General features: G+C 42.6%; 1 protein-coding gene across 6 annotated transcripts in view; it reads left to right on the top strand.

The window, feature by feature from the left end:
* robo1 (roundabout, axon guidance receptor, homolog 1 (Drosophila)) overlaps window positions 1-12,719 on the top strand; it is a 212,346-nt gene extending 199,627 nt beyond the window's left edge. For 5 of the 6 annotated variants that reach the window (XM_069161297.1, XM_069161294.1, XM_069161296.1 and 2 more), the window contains 10 exons: window positions 737-891; window positions 2,795-3,181; window positions 3,946-4,062; window positions 5,204-5,348; window positions 5,630-5,860; window positions 6,554-7,059; window positions 7,147-7,308; window positions 10,269-10,544; window positions 10,634-10,827; window positions 11,653-12,719. In XM_069161297.1, the coding sequence (XP_069017398.1) occupies window positions 737-891; window positions 2,795-3,181; window positions 3,946-4,062; window positions 5,204-5,348; window positions 5,630-5,860; window positions 6,554-7,059; window positions 7,147-7,308; window positions 10,269-10,544; window positions 10,634-10,827; window positions 11,653-11,667 (2,188 nt within the window). In that variant the 3' untranslated portion in view covers window positions 11,668-12,719. The remainder of the gene's footprint in view (window positions 1-736; window positions 892-2,794; window positions 3,182-3,945; window positions 4,063-5,203; window positions 5,349-5,629; window positions 5,861-6,553; window positions 7,060-7,146; window positions 7,309-10,268; window positions 10,545-10,633; window positions 10,828-11,652) is intronic. The other variant, XM_069161300.1, reaches the window with a different exon arrangement.
* Window positions 12,720-17,611: the final 4,892 nt, after the last annotated feature.

Genomic DNA, 17,611 nt, shown 5'->3' with positions numbered 1-17,611 from the left:
TGCTAGATTGATTCATTTCATGAGCACTAGGAGACAGTTTATCGTCTTCTCTTCCTGCACCCAGTATCTGGCCTGAGGTCTGGTAGTAAAGTAGAATCCTGTTGAACAAGCGATCCTGTATTGTATGGGATTAAAGCTGAAGAAAAAGGAGTCAATACATGGAATGAATAGAGTTGGATGGCTGGACAATGATGTGAAGGACTGGTCCTCGTGGGTTTTTCCCTTCTGGTGCTGGGATTGGTCTTCCTTCCTTCTGTAAAGGTAAAAAAAAAAAAAAAAAAACTTCAAATGATAGAGATATTGGATGACATCCTGGAATCTACTCAGGGAGTGTTTGTGGTTCACTGACTGTTCAGGATGTGCATTTCGCAACATCGGGAGTGAATTTTATGTGGCTGTCTAATCCAGGCGGATCGCTAATGCTCACGGGGGCTCAGGGAAAGTGTCATCGGCTGTGGGCAAGTCAAGCACACACAATCTATTTAACCTGCCTTTTTTTTTTTTTTTTTCTAAAATATGTCCTGCGCCTGTTAGTAGCCAAAAGGCAAAAACTACTAAAGCCGGATTTCTAGCTTTCCTTTTCTCAGCTGGATAAATAAATCCACATAATATTCTCTTGCAAACATTATTTTACTGTGGGTGCTTCAGTTCATTCACATAAATAGCATTGTGGTTTTGGCTGAGTCTCTTACTATTGTTAAACATTTGGTACAATTTTCTTTTCTTTTTTTTACAGGCCTGGTTTGCTAAACATTGGGGACTCGGCCACTCAACCTTGGCTGGCCGACACGTGGCCCAACTCCTGCTCCAACCACAATGACTGCAGCATCAACTGCTGCACTGCAGGCAACGGCAACAGCGACAGCAACCTGGCAACGTACAGCCGACCAGGTACGTATGTGCCGTTTCCTGCCATGTGCAGGCAACAACACAAATAAACACGCCCCTCAAAGGAAATGATGCAGCCGTTGACAAAACAACTGTAAAGATAAGAAGTGCAGTAGCTGGGGGAATCTACAGTGCGAAAGGAGGTAAAATCTGATATCTAGGTTACCTCCCTGGAGAGTTGTTCTGTAGTGTGTATCTCTCCCTTCTGTAGGTCTCCACGAGAAAAAACCTGTAGAAATATTAGGATTAAGAGAGGCTGTGTGCTTGTGTGATTTATCTGAGGTTAAAGCAGAGCTGTTTTAGGCAGGAAATAAAAGGAGCACGCTGAGCGGGGCTTATAGGTCTACTCTGTTGCTAATCGAATTGCTCTGCTGATTTCCATACAGTTGTTATAGCCAGTAATGTAATTTCCCCTAAGTGCTCAGTTATTTAAGAAATGTGCAGCGGGCGAAGAGGTCAAGGCTGGACTGCAGACGGTGACTGGGAGCAGAGAAGGAGAGAGTGATAGAGGGAGAAGAGTGCACCTGGAAGAGCAGATGGGAGTGTGTGTGTGTGGGGGGGGGGTGATGAAGAATAAGTATATGTTAAAACACATTCGTCGTACAGACGGTGAATGAGATGAATTTAAGTAGGGTAGGTGGAGAGGAAAAAAAACAGAAAGAGACGCACGCAACACCACCAGGTGGCCTTTTAGTTTATTCAGCACTAGTCCAGTTGTCAACAGAGAGAAGCACACTTGGCCTCAGAAGCTTACACGCTACCATATACACTATTGTATACACACAGTGACCTACCTGAAATGTTCAGCCTGAAACGTCGGTCTGGATGACATTAACGTTATTAATTGCCAGCCATGACCAATAACCCTATCCTTGGAAACATGGACTGCAAGGAAATGCTTTATGTTGTAAATTGTTGCACTTTGGGACGATGCCTTTAAGGGCAGTACATAATTCCTGTGCAGCTGTTCAACTTAATATCCATTCGGCGACTCAATAGTTTCTCCCGACTTCAAACCTTTCCCAATGAGGATTAATAATTCATTTTGTAGACTTTAGTCAAGTTCAGTTTTTCTTTGTGCTAATCACCCCTCTGAGGTTGAAGTGTTTAACTCTACCTTAACATGATGTGAGATGTTTAACAGGGAATAACAGGCTAAAGGCAGCCCTCACTCCTCGCATGACACGCCGCTGTATGACACTAAGGAGCTTGCCAGATGCATGCTTTGTGTGTGTGCCAAACCTAAACTCTGAGCATTAAGAGGATCACTGACTGGGTGACAGAGCAAATAAATAGCAGTTAATGTCCCTTTATCTCAGCCATAGGGGCGCTTTCACACGTCAACCTTTGAAGTGTTGAGCTGTTTCATGCAGCTGAAATGTGAAGCACGAGCCGCGTGCACCTATGGCCATCCTTGGTGTTTACCGCAAGGCTGGCTCTCAGATCTGCTGGAGGATTTGAATATTTTATGAGCCAGGGAAAATTGGATCTGTCAGTGGAGCTGTGCTTTTACTGCACGCCTCATTCCAGGTCTTTGATACAGACATGTCTCGCTGTCCCTCTCAATGAGCAAAGACGTTCCCAGCGTCGGATGGAAGAGAACACTGACACCCACACTGAGTCATGGGTGAGACTGAAAAAGAGATGAAGTGAGAAAGGCACCACCTGTGCCACTCACCTAAAGTAGAACATCATTGGCAAACAAGACCAAGACTTTAAACAGACACAGAAACGTCTCTCTGGTGGGCGGCTTTTCTCCGAAAGCTTGAAGTAGTTTTTTTCTCAAATGAAATCCTTTCAGCTCTGCAGACTTATTGTTTGAAATCTTTTTACCAAACTGGCATACTGCTGCTAAGCTGTTCAGCGGTAGAAAAGACTGACTAAATACCCTCCTCATGTTCTCTAGCCGACTGTATCGCCAATTATAACAACCAGATGGAAAACAAGCAGACCAACCTCATGGTGACAGAGTCAGGAGTCTATGGAGATGTAGACCTGTCCAACAAGATCAATGAGATGAAGACCTTCAACAGCCCCAACCTAAAAGATGGCCGCTTTGTTGGTCCGGGGGGCCAGCCGACGCCTTACGCCACCACCCAGCTCATCCAGTCCTCCATCATGGGCAACAACATAAACTCAGACAGAGGGACGGCAGGGAGCGGAGGCGGACTCGGGGGTGGAGGGGAGGTGAATGAGAAACACTGCTGGAAGCCCACCTCGGTCCAGCAGCAGAAACAGGACATGGGCTCCCAGCTGCAGTACAACATCATGGAGCAAAACAAGCTAAACAAGGGTGAGTGTGTGGAATTCCCAGCAGCCATGATTTGAGAGGCCGACATGAGCCATCATCTTCCTCCTCCACTCAGCTTTTCCCTCTTCTCTCCTCTTCCGGCTCTTTCAGCCTCACTGTGGATGCCTGTAGAAGAGTTCTAGCCTCGTATATCCCTCGGCTCTGTCTCAATCCTCTTTCAGTCAACATAGGCCTCATCACTCTGTCTTTCTGCCTGTCTGTATGGCATCCATATAACCCCTCATCACCCTCCATGCAATCACGCACAATCTCTGCCGCTAAATGTGTGGCCAGGCTTGAATTGCTGTCATCTTATGGGATCTGGGATGTCGTTTTTGTGATGAAGGCAGGTGTGAGGGTTTATCTTTGGTGTCACATTTCCAAAGGGAAGACAAAGATAACTCAAAGAACTTTAGATGCTTTGAAAGAAGCTATCACCACCTTGTTGTACCTGCAGAAAGGAACCACATCTGGTGTGATAGTTTGGAGATTTTCCGTGCAGATCTTGCATGCATTCACAAACTCACCTGAAAATGATAAAGAATGAACCGCATGCTTCTTGTCATGTGTACCTCTGTACAACCTGCTCATTGTAATGTCATTACAACGTATACATAATTTCACATTTTCTCTGAGGTGGTGATAAATAGTTTTCCTTCATTTTCTTGTTCATTACAAAGTAGATGTTTTTGCTTTAGCCTCTCTCAGTGGCCAAGATGTCTGCCTGGGGCTGCACTAACTTTACCCTCCTTTCTGCCCACTACCAGACCGCTACAGAGGAGGTGACAGTCCCATGCCAGCCACCATCCCTTACAACCAGACCCATGACACCCACACTGGGGGCTCCTATAACAGCTCCGACCGAGGCAGCAGTAGTACCTCTGGTAAGATGGTTCGGGTGTAAAGAACAGGAGTAGTTCCAGGATGGGCAATCAGAGGTTATAAAAAAGATCATCCTATCAGAGGACTCTTCCTTATTTACCATAAGACGTTTGACTCTTGTTATTTTTCCCTTTTTAACTGAACTGTCAAAGTATTATTCCCAGCTTATTATTGTTATGAACCCTTTAATCACACACACCCTCCAGCTCCAGTTTGAAATGCCGCATTACCTAAAAGGCAATAAATCACTTTGAGACATGAATAAAGTATTCTTAAATGGTAATTTGATTAATTTTCATGTCAGCCTATCTCGAGGAGAAACCTTCAGAAAGGGGAAAATTGTGTAAAACACAGAAGTGACAACAATACCTTCAAAACAAAGACATGAGCGCTCGTGTCTTTTGTTTTCTGGAACCACTGCTGTTCAAGGATATTTAAGGCAAATTAGACAAAAGGATATTTTTTTTTGTTTTTTTATTTCTCTTTTTTGTTTTGTTTTCCTGCTTTATATTTCTCTGTTTGTCCTTGTAAATTTTACATTACTTCCGTTAATTGGCTTTACTTTAATTCTAGTACGGAGCAGCCTAATTTCATCAGGGCCTCATTGTTTGACTGTGGACAAGGACAAATGATAACACATTCCAGACGACATGCAACACTGCCACCTTAATGCCATGTATCCATTCTGATATTGCATTTGAAGTTCAAGCCATTAAGGAGAAGCCTTTTGGTGCTCGCTCCACATCACAGCTCATTGGTTCACGATTTTAATAGTGTGGTATTAATTGGAGCCTTTTCTGCTGTTTTTTTCCACCTTTTCTCTTGATACTGGGTTATATTCATGAAGGGAATAACTGTTCTTTATAATACTTTTAATCATTCAGTAAATGAGAGGCCTGTGTACACTTACATGAGGCAGAGGGTTGCATTAGCCTTTGCACTCTCACAATATAAAATCATCTTTTCTTTGTCAGTCAGCCCCTGTTATTGTTTATCTTATCTGCTGTCAATTTCTGTCTCTACCTTGATTTCTTCAGCATCAATAATTCACGTGTTTTTCAGAGACTGGGAGGATCTAACTATGCGTATCTGTAGATGTCTTCTGACTGAGTCTTTTCTTTTGACTTTTTTTTTTTTGAGCAGGGAGTCAGGGTCAGAAGAAGGGAATGCGCACTCCCAAACTACCCAAACAAAGCACAATGAACTGGGCTGACCTTCTGCCCCCTCCTCCTGCAAACCCACCCCCAAGTCGGACAACAGAGGAGTACTCTCTGTCGATGGTAGAAAGGTGGGACATGTCTGCACAGACACACACAATCTAATAGGCATGCACACGCTGTATTTAAATACTAGTTCATTCCCCTTGTCTTTTCTTCTGTTTCTCACATTCATTCCAAGCATTTGCCCGGAAGGGTTTTCTGTCTATTAGTGCTGAGTTCATGTCAAACCTTGATAGAAGGATGGCATGAATATTTAGTGCATGTTTTTCTGGCTTCAGTGTATAAAAAACAGGAATGTTTTTCCATGAGTGATGTGAAGGTAACGAGGTTTGTTTCTCTCCGCTGCCAGCTGTGATCCAGACATGCAGTGCCCCATGCCCCCCTCTCACATGTACCTGCAGCCTCATGAGCTGGAGGAGGAAGAGGAGATGGAGAGAGGGCCCACTCCTCCCATCCGTGGGGCTGCCTCTTCCCCTGCAGCTGTATCCTACAGTCACCAATCCACAGCCACTCTCACCCCCTCACCTCAGGAGGAGATGCAGCCGATGCTCCAGGATGCACCAGACAGCCACGAACGCAGGTACACTCACATGACATCAGTGTCTACAAGCATAATGAGAAGCAAAAGAAGGAGTAGTCTGCCTGTGTAGAGATGTTCAACTATGTTTTAAAGCCTCAGAGACAAAAGTGATTTTGCAAGCATTTGAAATTCATAGCTGTGTTCCTTGACTGAGCCCATTAACTCCCAATTCTGTATATTGTACTGCGCTGTCACCCATTTTTCAAAAGCATATCTTCACTATTAAGACTGATTTCTTACCTTCCAGGGAGTCATTTTTTACAGTTCAGTTCAGTACAGCATGAATAATGGTTTTAATGTTGTTTGAAATAAGTAATACATCAGGCGAAATTTAGTGCAGTTTATTTTTTGTCAACGTGATATACAAATTCTGTGTTAATCCAGCTGTGAACAACCAGAACTTGTATTGTGCCTGAAGTAACAACAAACATCAAATTCAACTTCCAAACAAAGGCTACTTTTAAATAAACTACCAAACTTATTAACCTTCAGATGTGTTCAGGAGTACCACATAAAATGCTCTGCATTAATGTCAAGTACATATTCTTTGTAGTTGACAAGCAAAACCATGCAAAAAGCAGCGTTATTGTCCCATGAGAACTGGCTAATAAGGTTTACTTTTTATGCCTAATGTATCGGAAAAAAAAACTATTTGATGAGATACTGATTGCATGTGTTTCTCACCTCTTGCAGGCGCCATGCTGTGAGCCCTCCACCCCCTCCGATGCCCCTCTCTCCTTCACACACATACGGCTACATCAGCAGCCCGTTGGCCTTGGATACTGACGGTATGGAGGAGGAGGATATCTTGGAGGAGGAGGAGGAGGAGGAGGACGACGGTGATGAGACGGACGCAGAGGTGGCCAAGATGCACTACCACCACACCCACCCCCACACACACCCTCACCATCCCCAGATGCATCCGCGGCGGTTGCTGCTACGAGGGCTTGAACAGACGCCCGCATCCAGCATGGGCGACCTGGAGAGCTCGGTGACCGGCTCCATGATCAATGGATGGGGGTCAGCTTCTGAAGAGGATAATGTCTCTTCAGGGAGGTCCAGCGCGGTCAGCTCATCTGACGGATCCTTCTTCACAGATGCCGACTTTGCTCAAGCGGTCGCGGCAGCTGCAGAGTATTCAGGCCTCAGAGTGGCAAAGTACCCCAATTCACAGGGCCAGGAAGTGGGAGGAGCTTCAGGTAAAGTGGACCACATCCACGAGAAATGTTATTGCACAAATTTTGAGGAATGGAATAAGCAAACTGTCTTTCTGTTTCTTTTCTCAGCACGAAAATACCAAATAAACCCGTCAGGCCACCGCCCAGGCAGCCCGGTGTCTTCCGACAGTAATATGAGTATGGCAGCTGTACACAGGAGGCCTCCTAAAAAGCAAAAACAGCATCCTGCAGTTCATCCAGGGAGTCAGCGACGTGACGCCTTCAATGAAGGTACACATGATTATATGGCTCATCCTAATGTGTTTGCTGCCGGGATGGTAATCTCTCTTTTTTTAATGAAATGTGTAATTTGTTCAGGGAGGATGCGACAACAACAAAATAACTGTATTTATACTAATAGTGAAATGTAATGTAGATAATGTACGGTAAAATGTTTTTTTTTCTGAAAATAATACACGATCAAAAACTGGAAATACTTAGTTACTCTAGGTTGGCACTCTGTAAAAGGTAACACTCTGATAGAGACACCAATAAGTAGCAGCATTAGCAGGTTAGCTGCATCCAACAAGCACACAGATGGCCAGTTTGTATCGACGGCCCTCCCTCTATTCCCTGTAAAGATGTGGAAGGGGAAAGTGCAGTTTACTGTGACATAGTGTCCGTAGATGGCCGAGGACGTGCGCGCCATATGCCAGAGTTTTAATCATCTCCTCTCGTGTGTTTATGCACATGCGTACATGGCATCACTCCTGATCTGCGGCAGTGCTGAACAGATCGGGCGAGTGATGGGCTGGAGGCCAGGGACATGGTGGGAAGGAATGGAGGAGGGCGGAGGTGGGTTGTCTCAGGGGAGCTCAGCCCAGCTTGGCGATGCTGACACTAGGATGTCTCCCCACTCTCGCCACTAATGAAATTGATCCAGGTGCTCTGGCTCACGCCTAAGAGACACCTTTCACTCAGCAGGGGCCAAACGTAAACCAAACAGAAACTAAATACTGGAACAGCTGTACACAGAAGGAAAAGTTGTAACCTCGTTAAGTAAAAGAGCAATTGACTTTTTATGGCGTCATTTTTAGAACACACAAGCCCAATGATGGAAAGCTCCTTTTCCCTGTTTCCTCTCTGCTTTCATCTTGTGGAAATATCGGGGGTTTTTTTTGTTTGTTTTTTTAAATATATCTGTGTGTGTGCACACTCACCCTGGTGTGTACTGTATGTGCTGTCCCAGAGCTGGCTCCCCTTTTAGTGTCAGGTGTCCTTGAGTGTTGGAAGCACTTGACAGGGAGATTTAATATCCAGCTCACTGGGAGCCAGACCAGCTATATCACTGCAGAAAATCCAACCCCACACCACACCACACCCCCCGCCCAAACCTTCGCCTCCTGCCATCATCCTTATATCCTGGCTTCCATCCCCATCCGCTGCCCCTCCCTCTGGAGTGATCTCTCCATCCCACTCCACTCTGCTCTCCTCTCGTGCTCCCCTCCGTCTTTGTTTGAGCATGGGGAGGGTGGGGTGGGTGTGTTTTTGGCAGGGGGGTGGGAGGGGGGGACTGACAGCTCTGCAGTTCTGTCTGTCTATCAGTCCTCCTGCTGATTGCATTTGATCTGAATGGATTGTTTTTCATTTGGAGGTTATTGCCTCCCCTTCCCCCACACACCCTCCTTACCCTGTCTGTGGTCTGGAGCGCTGGTTCTGAGGTGGTAGTTGAGGGAAGGTGATTTAATGACATGTAGAACAAAGAACAGAAAACAAAGAAAACAAAGACACGTAATCAAATATAATGTGCATTCCGATATATATTTATCTCACTGGTTTTATGCTTTTGTGCCTTACCAATTACTTCAGACAGAGCCTACCATCCTGGAAGCATCACTATAAATACACATAAATACCAACAGTCAAGGAGGCAGTAAAAAAAGGCAGATAAACAAGTGAATGAGCAAGGGAGGCATCCCCCCTACCCCGACGCACCAGCAGGCTTATTTCCCTACTGCTTACCCCTCTTTGACCTCGTCATTTCACTCCTGTTTGCACAGTGGATGTGGAAACACCCAAGTTATATTCCCCCCATGATTCATATTGTGTTTGACTTTAATGCCTTTGTCTGCCTCCTCTCTGAACTTAACCCTTTCCTGCCTCTCCTGATCTGTCTCAGCCTTGTCTGTCTAATTAACCACCCGGCCCTCAGATTCATCCTCCCTGGCAAGCTCGGAGACACTTTTCAGACCTGAGCTCTGTCCTCGCCGGCGCGTCCTCATAAATCTAACAGGCTCTCTGCTCCTCCCTTGTAGTGAGCTCTGGCTCACAGACTGTGGCATTGATCGGACTCTGACTGAAGCAGAACTCAGGAGGCAAGGCAGATATTAAAAAACTGCAGACGCCTCTCTGCTGTATGATATTGACCATCCCCCTTATGTATTCAGGGGGATTGGATGGAGGTGGAGGATCATCAGAAAAGTGTATTGAAGCTGCATGATTCTGCCAACAAGACACAGCAAAGATATTACCTGCCCTATTAGCCTTTTCTGTGTTAAAAAATAAAAAGGAATACAAGCTTTGATTCTTCATAAGTCCAGTTTTGTACAATCTTTAAAGTCTGTAAGGTAAACATTAGGATAAAAAAAAAAATGTGTAAGAGCTGGCACCCACTATGTTTATTAACTTTCTAATCCTGTGGATTATGGGTCTGGCTGCCAACAAAACCATCTTTGACGTTGGAAGCTGATTAGAAGATGAAAAGCCATCGATCGTGAGCTGACAAGGCTTTTCGCTTGCCGTTTTGTTTAGATGGCCGTATGATGTGTGAGAGGCCAGGCGGCCTGGAGGCTGGCCTTATATGAATAATGGCTCAAGGACAAGCAGGATTGATTCATCGACAGAGGAAGTCGAGGAGGCCGGAGAGCCAGCCGCTGACCGTCACACTCCCCCTTCTCACTCAAATCTCATAACTCTCCGGCCAGATTCGCCCTCGCTAATGTCATCCGTTCTGTTTACTCTCTGTTTGAAGGAGTTTGCGTTCAGCACTGCTCTGTGTACAGCTCCGGGTGTACGTACACACACACACCACAGCTGTGTTTGTGCATCACTTGCAGGTGTGAAGCAACTGAGTGACAGTTGATACATACTAAAGTTGAATAGGTTGTTCCTGAGTCTTGTGCAATTACCTAAACACTCATTTTCTGATGTCTGTGGTTAATGTGCTCATTCTTCCTGTGTTTATCCTTCAGATCTCCCTCCTCCACCCATTCCACCTCCAGCAGTGCTTAAATCCCCTACACACCCCTCCAAGACAACCCTGGAGGGCCGGGGAGTCATTTCCCCCAAAGCAGGAGAGAATCGAGACAAGAGAGGAGGAACGAGTGGGTATCGGCACCGGGACGGCTCGGACCCCAGAACCAGCTCATCTGAACGCAAAGACGCTCAGGACAGACAAAGGACTGCTCATGGAGGGAAAGGGAATAAACACGAGAGTAGCACTGCCAACAAGGCACGCCAACACGCAGGTACTACAGCAATTACGTCGTGAAGGAATCCTTCAGTGCCATGGACAGTATTTTGAGTCTAAACTCCTACAATTGTTCTCCGTCTCTAGGTTCAGAGGACATTATGCCCTATTGCCGACCACAGTTCCCCACAGTCAACAACCCCCGAGACCCAAGCTCCTCCAGCTCAATGTCCTCCAGGGGCTCAGGGGGCCGGCGGAGAGGAGAAGGAGGTCGCAGGAACCCTGCAGACTTGGGCCTCAACGCCTCTGGAGCCTTCCAACCAGGAGATGAAGAATTAGAGGTACAAACTGATGTTAATTACACAGGCTGGCCTCAAAACAGACCTTAATGCTGCAGATTTACCCAAATGATCGCTAAATACAAGTTTTTAAGGAATTGTTGGCGAGATACAAGACAGTACTTGGCAGAGGTATTTTACTGAGTAAAAGTAAACTTGTCAGTGGACAGGCAATGTAATAGTTACTTTTGTCCTAACCAACCTCAAATCTATTTTGACATTTGCTGGTACACGTTAGTCGTTTCCAGTCCTCAGGAATAAGTACTGTATGTAATGACCACAGTTTGCTTGCCTACTGGCAGAGCCAGAGACTCAACATCCCATTTTAGAATCTGAAAATCAAATCAATAAAGTGATGAGCTGATCTAAGAAATATCCCAGTGTAAATGTGCCTGGACTAATTGCTGCAATGTCTGTTATTTTAACTCAATGATTCACATAAAGGCAGCTCATTGAAGATAATAAGGTAAACAAATTATGATTAGAAGGACAACAGAAATAAGGCGAAGGAAACATTCCTCAAAGTTGCATAATATAATCTTTTTCAGATCACAAACTAGATGACTGACTGTCAAATGACAGCAAAGTGTGATTATATTTTCAGATCCAAAGTTTAGCAATGTAACCGAAAGACTATGAAGGAAAAAAAATAAAAAGTTGATTTTGTCGTGCCTCCTGCTGGACTGGAACCTAGTGTCTACCCACTTATGTACTTCAGTTTCTTATTACTTAGTGGCCAACATAGATACACACACCGATCTACGTGCAATAAGCTAATAGAAGCTCGGAAGGACTCTAACAAAATGTTGTTGTTGTTTTTTTACCCAGATGGTAGAAAGCTGAAGAACAGAGGAGGAAAAGGAGGAACTGTTCAATTTTTTCCAAGCGTGGAGCACCATTGTTTCTCTTACAATTTTAAATATCTCAGTATTTCACCATCATGTTGGCTGCCATCATACTGTACATCAGTAGTGTTTCTTTACATCTGGAAGACAGACCAATGTTTTTTTTCTAACTTATCATTTTCTATGTCCATTAAAAAAAAAAAAGGAAAGAGTGTCTGAATATAAAAGAATGTTGCATTCGAAACAAAATACGCAGTAGTATATTTATGTTTAATTCCAATGCAATATGGAGTGAAATCCTGCTCCAGACATTGACATGACTCCGCTTGCCTTGACAAGAACTTTGGCGAGCCCGTACAGTGAGATGTTACTGTTATAAAAAGCTGCAAGCAGAGAGAGGTGGACTGTCTGTAAATATACGTGTATACATGATGTCTCCTTGTTTTACCCATTGTGGTACCTCAAAATTGTCTCCCTTGTTTTATTTTGCGAATTCTAATTTTATTATGCCAGTAAATATAATTATTTTATCATTTCCATCCATGTTGTAAATTGCTATATTATTTAGCTGCCCCAAGAAGGTGCCACTTTGGGATATTTTTTTTTTTTTTTTTTTTTTTTTTTTGTAATGCACTGTTATGTTTCGTGTTGTCATCATGTTTGTTATTTGTTTTACTTTGGTTTTAAAAGCACAATCACTAAACTTTATTTTAAACCATTCTATCTATTAACCTTTTTGTCTTACTGGAGGAAAACAGGTATGACAAAAGAGTCTAGTTAATCCTGATGATGTAGGTAAAGGTTGCTGTTTACGAAGGCTGTGCTTGAAAGGAGACTCCTTGCGTTGTAATTGTCTTCCTCTCCAGTTCTGACGCTAACTCAAGTGATGAAAAAAGACAGTTAATGTGAGTCATAGCTGCAATGTAAATATCTTTTCACATTGACCATGAACTCGGCTATTGCACATTAATCGAAATGGTAATGTTGTCTACGAATGCACTTAAATGAATGTCAAATACAGGAAATAAGTCACTTTGGGAATCTGGAGAGGTCGTAATTGGACAAGAAGAGTCTCTTTTCTTGATATGAAAGGGCTGATGGGGCCCTGTTTTAAGAAGAAAGGGTGCTGTTGTTTATTCATAGGACATCTGCAAACATTTGTTTCGTAAAGCAAAAAAGTAAAAAGAACACACAAAAAAATGATGAATAAAAAAGTTCAAACTATGCATGTTTCTTTGATCGTGTGTCAACGTTTTATGAAAGAACAAGCCTATATTCTTCAACAAACAAAACAGTGTGTACTTCTGTCACTCAACACCACTTTTCTATCCTGTCTATGGCCAAGCTCATTCATTCCTTCTGAAAACACAAATCTCTCCATCCATTTCCTGCCACTTACCAAGAGTCTGGCAGCAAGGTAAACAGGGAGTCCACACTCCTCCTGGGGGTTCCTGAAGCATTCCCAGATCTGATGAAATACATCATCTCTCCACAGTGTTCTGGGGCTAACCTCCAAAAAAACGGACACACCGTATATCAGCTTTTGGCATTGATTGTATTGTATTTTGTTTTACTGGGATTTGTCGGAAATTCTAGAAATACAGGCAACTTAACATCCTTATCTTTAATGATAGCATCATTTTTTGAATCTTAAACATGAAAACAGCTTTGATTGATTTTAGTGATTCCTAAAGATGTATTTTTCATGTACGCAAAACTAACATTGGTGGAGATATGACATTATTCAAAAAGGAATACATTTATTTTATTGATATTTATTATAGCTATAATTGAAAAGTATCATAATAAACCGCAATGTCATTGTACCTATTGCATTTTAATGGGAAATAATATGAGCCAGCCTCACCCAAAGGGACACCATGTACTTTAACACTGTCAAAGAGGGTGCTATCAATATCCTTGGCTCCGTCGCTATCCAGCCATTTCTGTTTTGTACTGTAGTTATTCAAATATATTACCTAATGCCAATTCCATTAGTGTTCTCCATTACTCACAATATCAGTATGCCATGTCATCCAGTAAGAGAGTAGAGGGAGGCTAAAACCAACAGTGAAGGGATTATATTCAATTTGACAGGCTTAGATTGCTGCCAATTAAGCGTAAGGAGGCTCCAATGAGGTTACAGAAGAGAGCCAATGTACTACTCATCTTATTTCTCATCGCTCACTTGTTGGCAGGGCAGCTGCTGACATGGCAAAACAAAATGTCCATAAAATCGGCAGATGACATTGTCGCCGCAGTGACTCTAGACGGCGACTTATCCTAATTGGAGACCGAAATACATTTGTTCCAGTTTATTACATCTAACCTGCCGACTGCTTGTTCTCACAGAGGCAGTAACCTGGCCTGTGGGAGTCTTTAATGTCAAACACTGTCTGTCTGGCTTATTCAAACATCAGGGATGAAGAAAGAGAGATAGTTCCTCCTCCTTTATGCTCCCTCCTGAGCCCCAAAGAACTGGAATGGAAGTCCTGTTAATGTGAAGTGCTGCCCACCTCAATAACCTCAAGAGACCCAACACTGAAAGCCATGATAGCCATGAGAGACTCTTCTCATATTGCAACAATTGGTGGATGTTTTTGGACATTTGAAGGATTTGTAATTTATGTTTTTATCATCATTTTTAAATGGGAAATATAATGAATTACCAAAGAAATCTAATCAAAAGTTAAACAACCTTCTTTCCAGCGTTACCCTTATACAAAATAAAATCAGGAGCATATCGGTATAATTCGGTCATGTTTTTATGATGACAGCTGCAGTCTCTGAATACCCACCACCAATTTCTTCTGCTCTCTCTCTCTCAACTTGTGGAGCTCCCTTCCCTCTCCTTCCCCCCAGGTGTTCTCTAATAAGCACCTTTCTAAACAAGAACAAATTTGGAACAGTGGAGACCATCCCCTTATGCCTGCATCCATCATTTTAATGAGTGGAGGTGGGTTCTGGCCCCACAATGAGATGCAGACGATTAAGGATATTTAGTGGATACTCTGGCAGCCAGGGTTATTCACCGCGTAATGGAATGAATATGCACAATGAGGCTGGACTGTCTTTGGTCTGGTCCTTACAGTTTCTCTACCTGTGGGCTTAAGGAAAAGGCTCTGTGGTGTAGTGGTTATAATGAAATTGGGGGGTGGGATATAAAACAAAAAAAACAACAGTATATATGCGTATATATAATATTATATTTATGTATGCTGCTGCTTTTTTGTCTTATGTGATAGTAAACTTAATATATTTTGTAACTGTTATAACGTTTTATCGACTGCACAATGATCAATTAATAGAGAAGGTAACTAGCAGATTAGTAAAAGATAAAAATAATTAAAAATGATATACAATTGCTAAATTGTTGCAGCACTAGCCGGTTATTTCACAACTGTTTCAGTAACGTTTGTTAAAAAGTTGCATTTTTGCCAATAAAACTGCTACGTTTTAAGCCTCTATAATTGAATTGAATTGAGTTGCATGAACATTTCTGTTTTATATAGTATATATAATAGTATGTATATATTTATATATATATATAGATAATAATCCATGTGTAATTATGAGGAAAGATCTACTCTTTTACTTAGTAAACGACACGCAGGTGAAAACTTGTGGAGATGCAGTCAGTGGTCCACACTGACTGCACTGAAAAAGGCTGAGAACATATTTTTCCTAGAAGTTTTTCCAAATTCTGAGGAATGAAAAAAAAAATATATACCACCCATCAGCTTCACCGTCTTTTAATCTTACTAATAGAGGAAATTAAGTTTGAAGTGAATGAATGAGTAATTTCTCAGAAGGAATTACATTCAAAGACCGAAGACTCACTAATGTGCCAAAGTCAGGATGAGGCCTAATTACTCTGTATGGAAATATGCTAAACATGTATCAATCTGTAAAGCACACTAACCTCTTCACCTCTTTTAACTTCCTCTTTCCTTGTGCCTTCATTGTTTTTTTGCAATCAATAATTTAAACTGCTGTTGCTTTCAACTGTGCCTCAGCAGCCAAAAACTAATTTCTTTTGTGCACATTCAGGCTGTCTCTCATCTCTGATCGCCAAACTGCTTCATTAACCTCCTTCCCATACTAGGAGGTAATTAAGTGAACAGCTGTGCACTGTCTGACAACTCATCTTACTGTCGCAGCCCTCAGCGAGAACGCCAGCGTGGAAGGCGCCATCACAGGTGCACAGTGTTTAGACAGTTTACCAGCACCTCTCCACAGCCATTTACAGTACAGCTGCAGGTCAAACGCCACCTCTCCAGACAATCAATCAAAACTCATTTAGGTTCAACAATCCCCCCCAAACAGCTCATCACAATATCACATCATTATAAAAAAAAAAGAAAAAAAAAGTTGTTTTTAATCAATGTTAAACACTTAGGCTCATTTCAACTTGTGAAAACTGAGCTGGAAAGAGTTATTGTAAAAGATAGCCGTCAGTGGTGAGACTGCCAGACGTAATGAGAGAGGGAGTGTGGAAGCCTGCCAAATCCAAGTTTTTTTAATACCCGAGAAGTAATCTGGATGATTTGTACATCCATTTGTCACTTAGCCAGTCATTCTATCCATCCTTATTTAGTGCGGATGGGGTCTGCGCAATTAACCCAGAGGAATATAGCCTCCTCGTGCCGTCCCCAGGAATCTTCCCTCCCTCAGCTTTTTCCCTCAGCTCTGTAAGCTGATCTCACCACCTCACATTTAATATTACCAATGAACCATGGTCTATATCAAACTGCTTATGATCATAATAAATGCTGTTATAAGCCTAGTGATTAGTAAATTAATTCAGATGTTACCAAACTGCGTGTTTGTGCAGGAAGAGGTGTCAGGCAAAAAAAAAGGTTCATGTTTAGAATTTTTTTCTTGATGAATGATTAACTAATTAACCAAATTCAGTACGTTAATTACTGTACATACATGCCACAGATAAGGGAACTCTTTAACAAATAGGGGCTTCAAACTTCATCAAAGCAACAAACACTGCTGCAGAAATGGGTTATGTTAGATTGAATGCCAACTGGCAGCGTTGGTCAGCTGTACGAGATGCCTTTTAATAAGCAGTGTGATATCCCTAAAAAAAAAAGCAACATGAGACTCCAGAGAGAAGACGAGGCTACGCCAACTAACTGCAGGTGCATCAGTCAGAGAAGAATGCATAATTATACGGTGGGCCAGGAGGAACAGCTCTGTTAACAACGTGTAAGAAATATGTTCCAGACACAGTTTCAGTGAAACAAGCTGGACTTTGCCTGCACACACGCAACTTATTGTCCCCAGACGCCAACAACTCCACATCATTATATTCAATACAACTGTTTTTTATTCATTATTCCCGCTTCTGTGTCTGTTCTTGGGTCCACCTTTGTTCGCACGTTAACACAACTTACTACACTGTGATTTCGGACCACATTGCTATACCAAGACATTTTTATGTAATTGTGTATGACATGACATTTTTGACGACATACAAGACTATGACATTTTTATGCAATGTCCGATGACATACTATAGTGGGAAAATACTTTCACATTTTGGACGATATTTGTGGAAATTGATTTGAAACATAATATTTTATTATCATTATGATCAAACATCAGATTATAATGTCTGATTTGGAGCTAATGCAGTAAATGAAATACCTGACAAAGTACTTCATCACATTGATGCAACAATCCTATGAATCCCATTTTGCCGTTCGGCAGTCCGCCTCCTTGATTTCCAATGACTGAATACATCGAGAGATATTAAAAGAGATCGATACGTCAGACAGTACTGTACAAATCTACGCCCATCACCAACAGAAAATATTATCCAAGTCCTACCTTACTTCAGAGTCCCTTTTTAATACGTGTTTATGTTATTGTGCGATGGATTCTAAATCAGGCTCCTGCCCAATACAATACTTCTATTAGAAACATGATTGA

The sequence above is a fragment of the Embiotoca jacksoni genome, unplaced genomic scaffold, assembly GCF_022577435.1.
Source record: "Embiotoca jacksoni isolate LCO1_2020_lvr unplaced genomic scaffold, fEmbJac1.0.p SCAF_28, whole genome shotgun sequence".
In the NCBI taxonomy this organism is placed as follows: domain Eukaryota; kingdom Metazoa; phylum Chordata; class Actinopteri; family Embiotocidae; genus Embiotoca; species Embiotoca jacksoni.
This window is presented reverse-complemented; position numbering and strand designations above follow the sequence as displayed.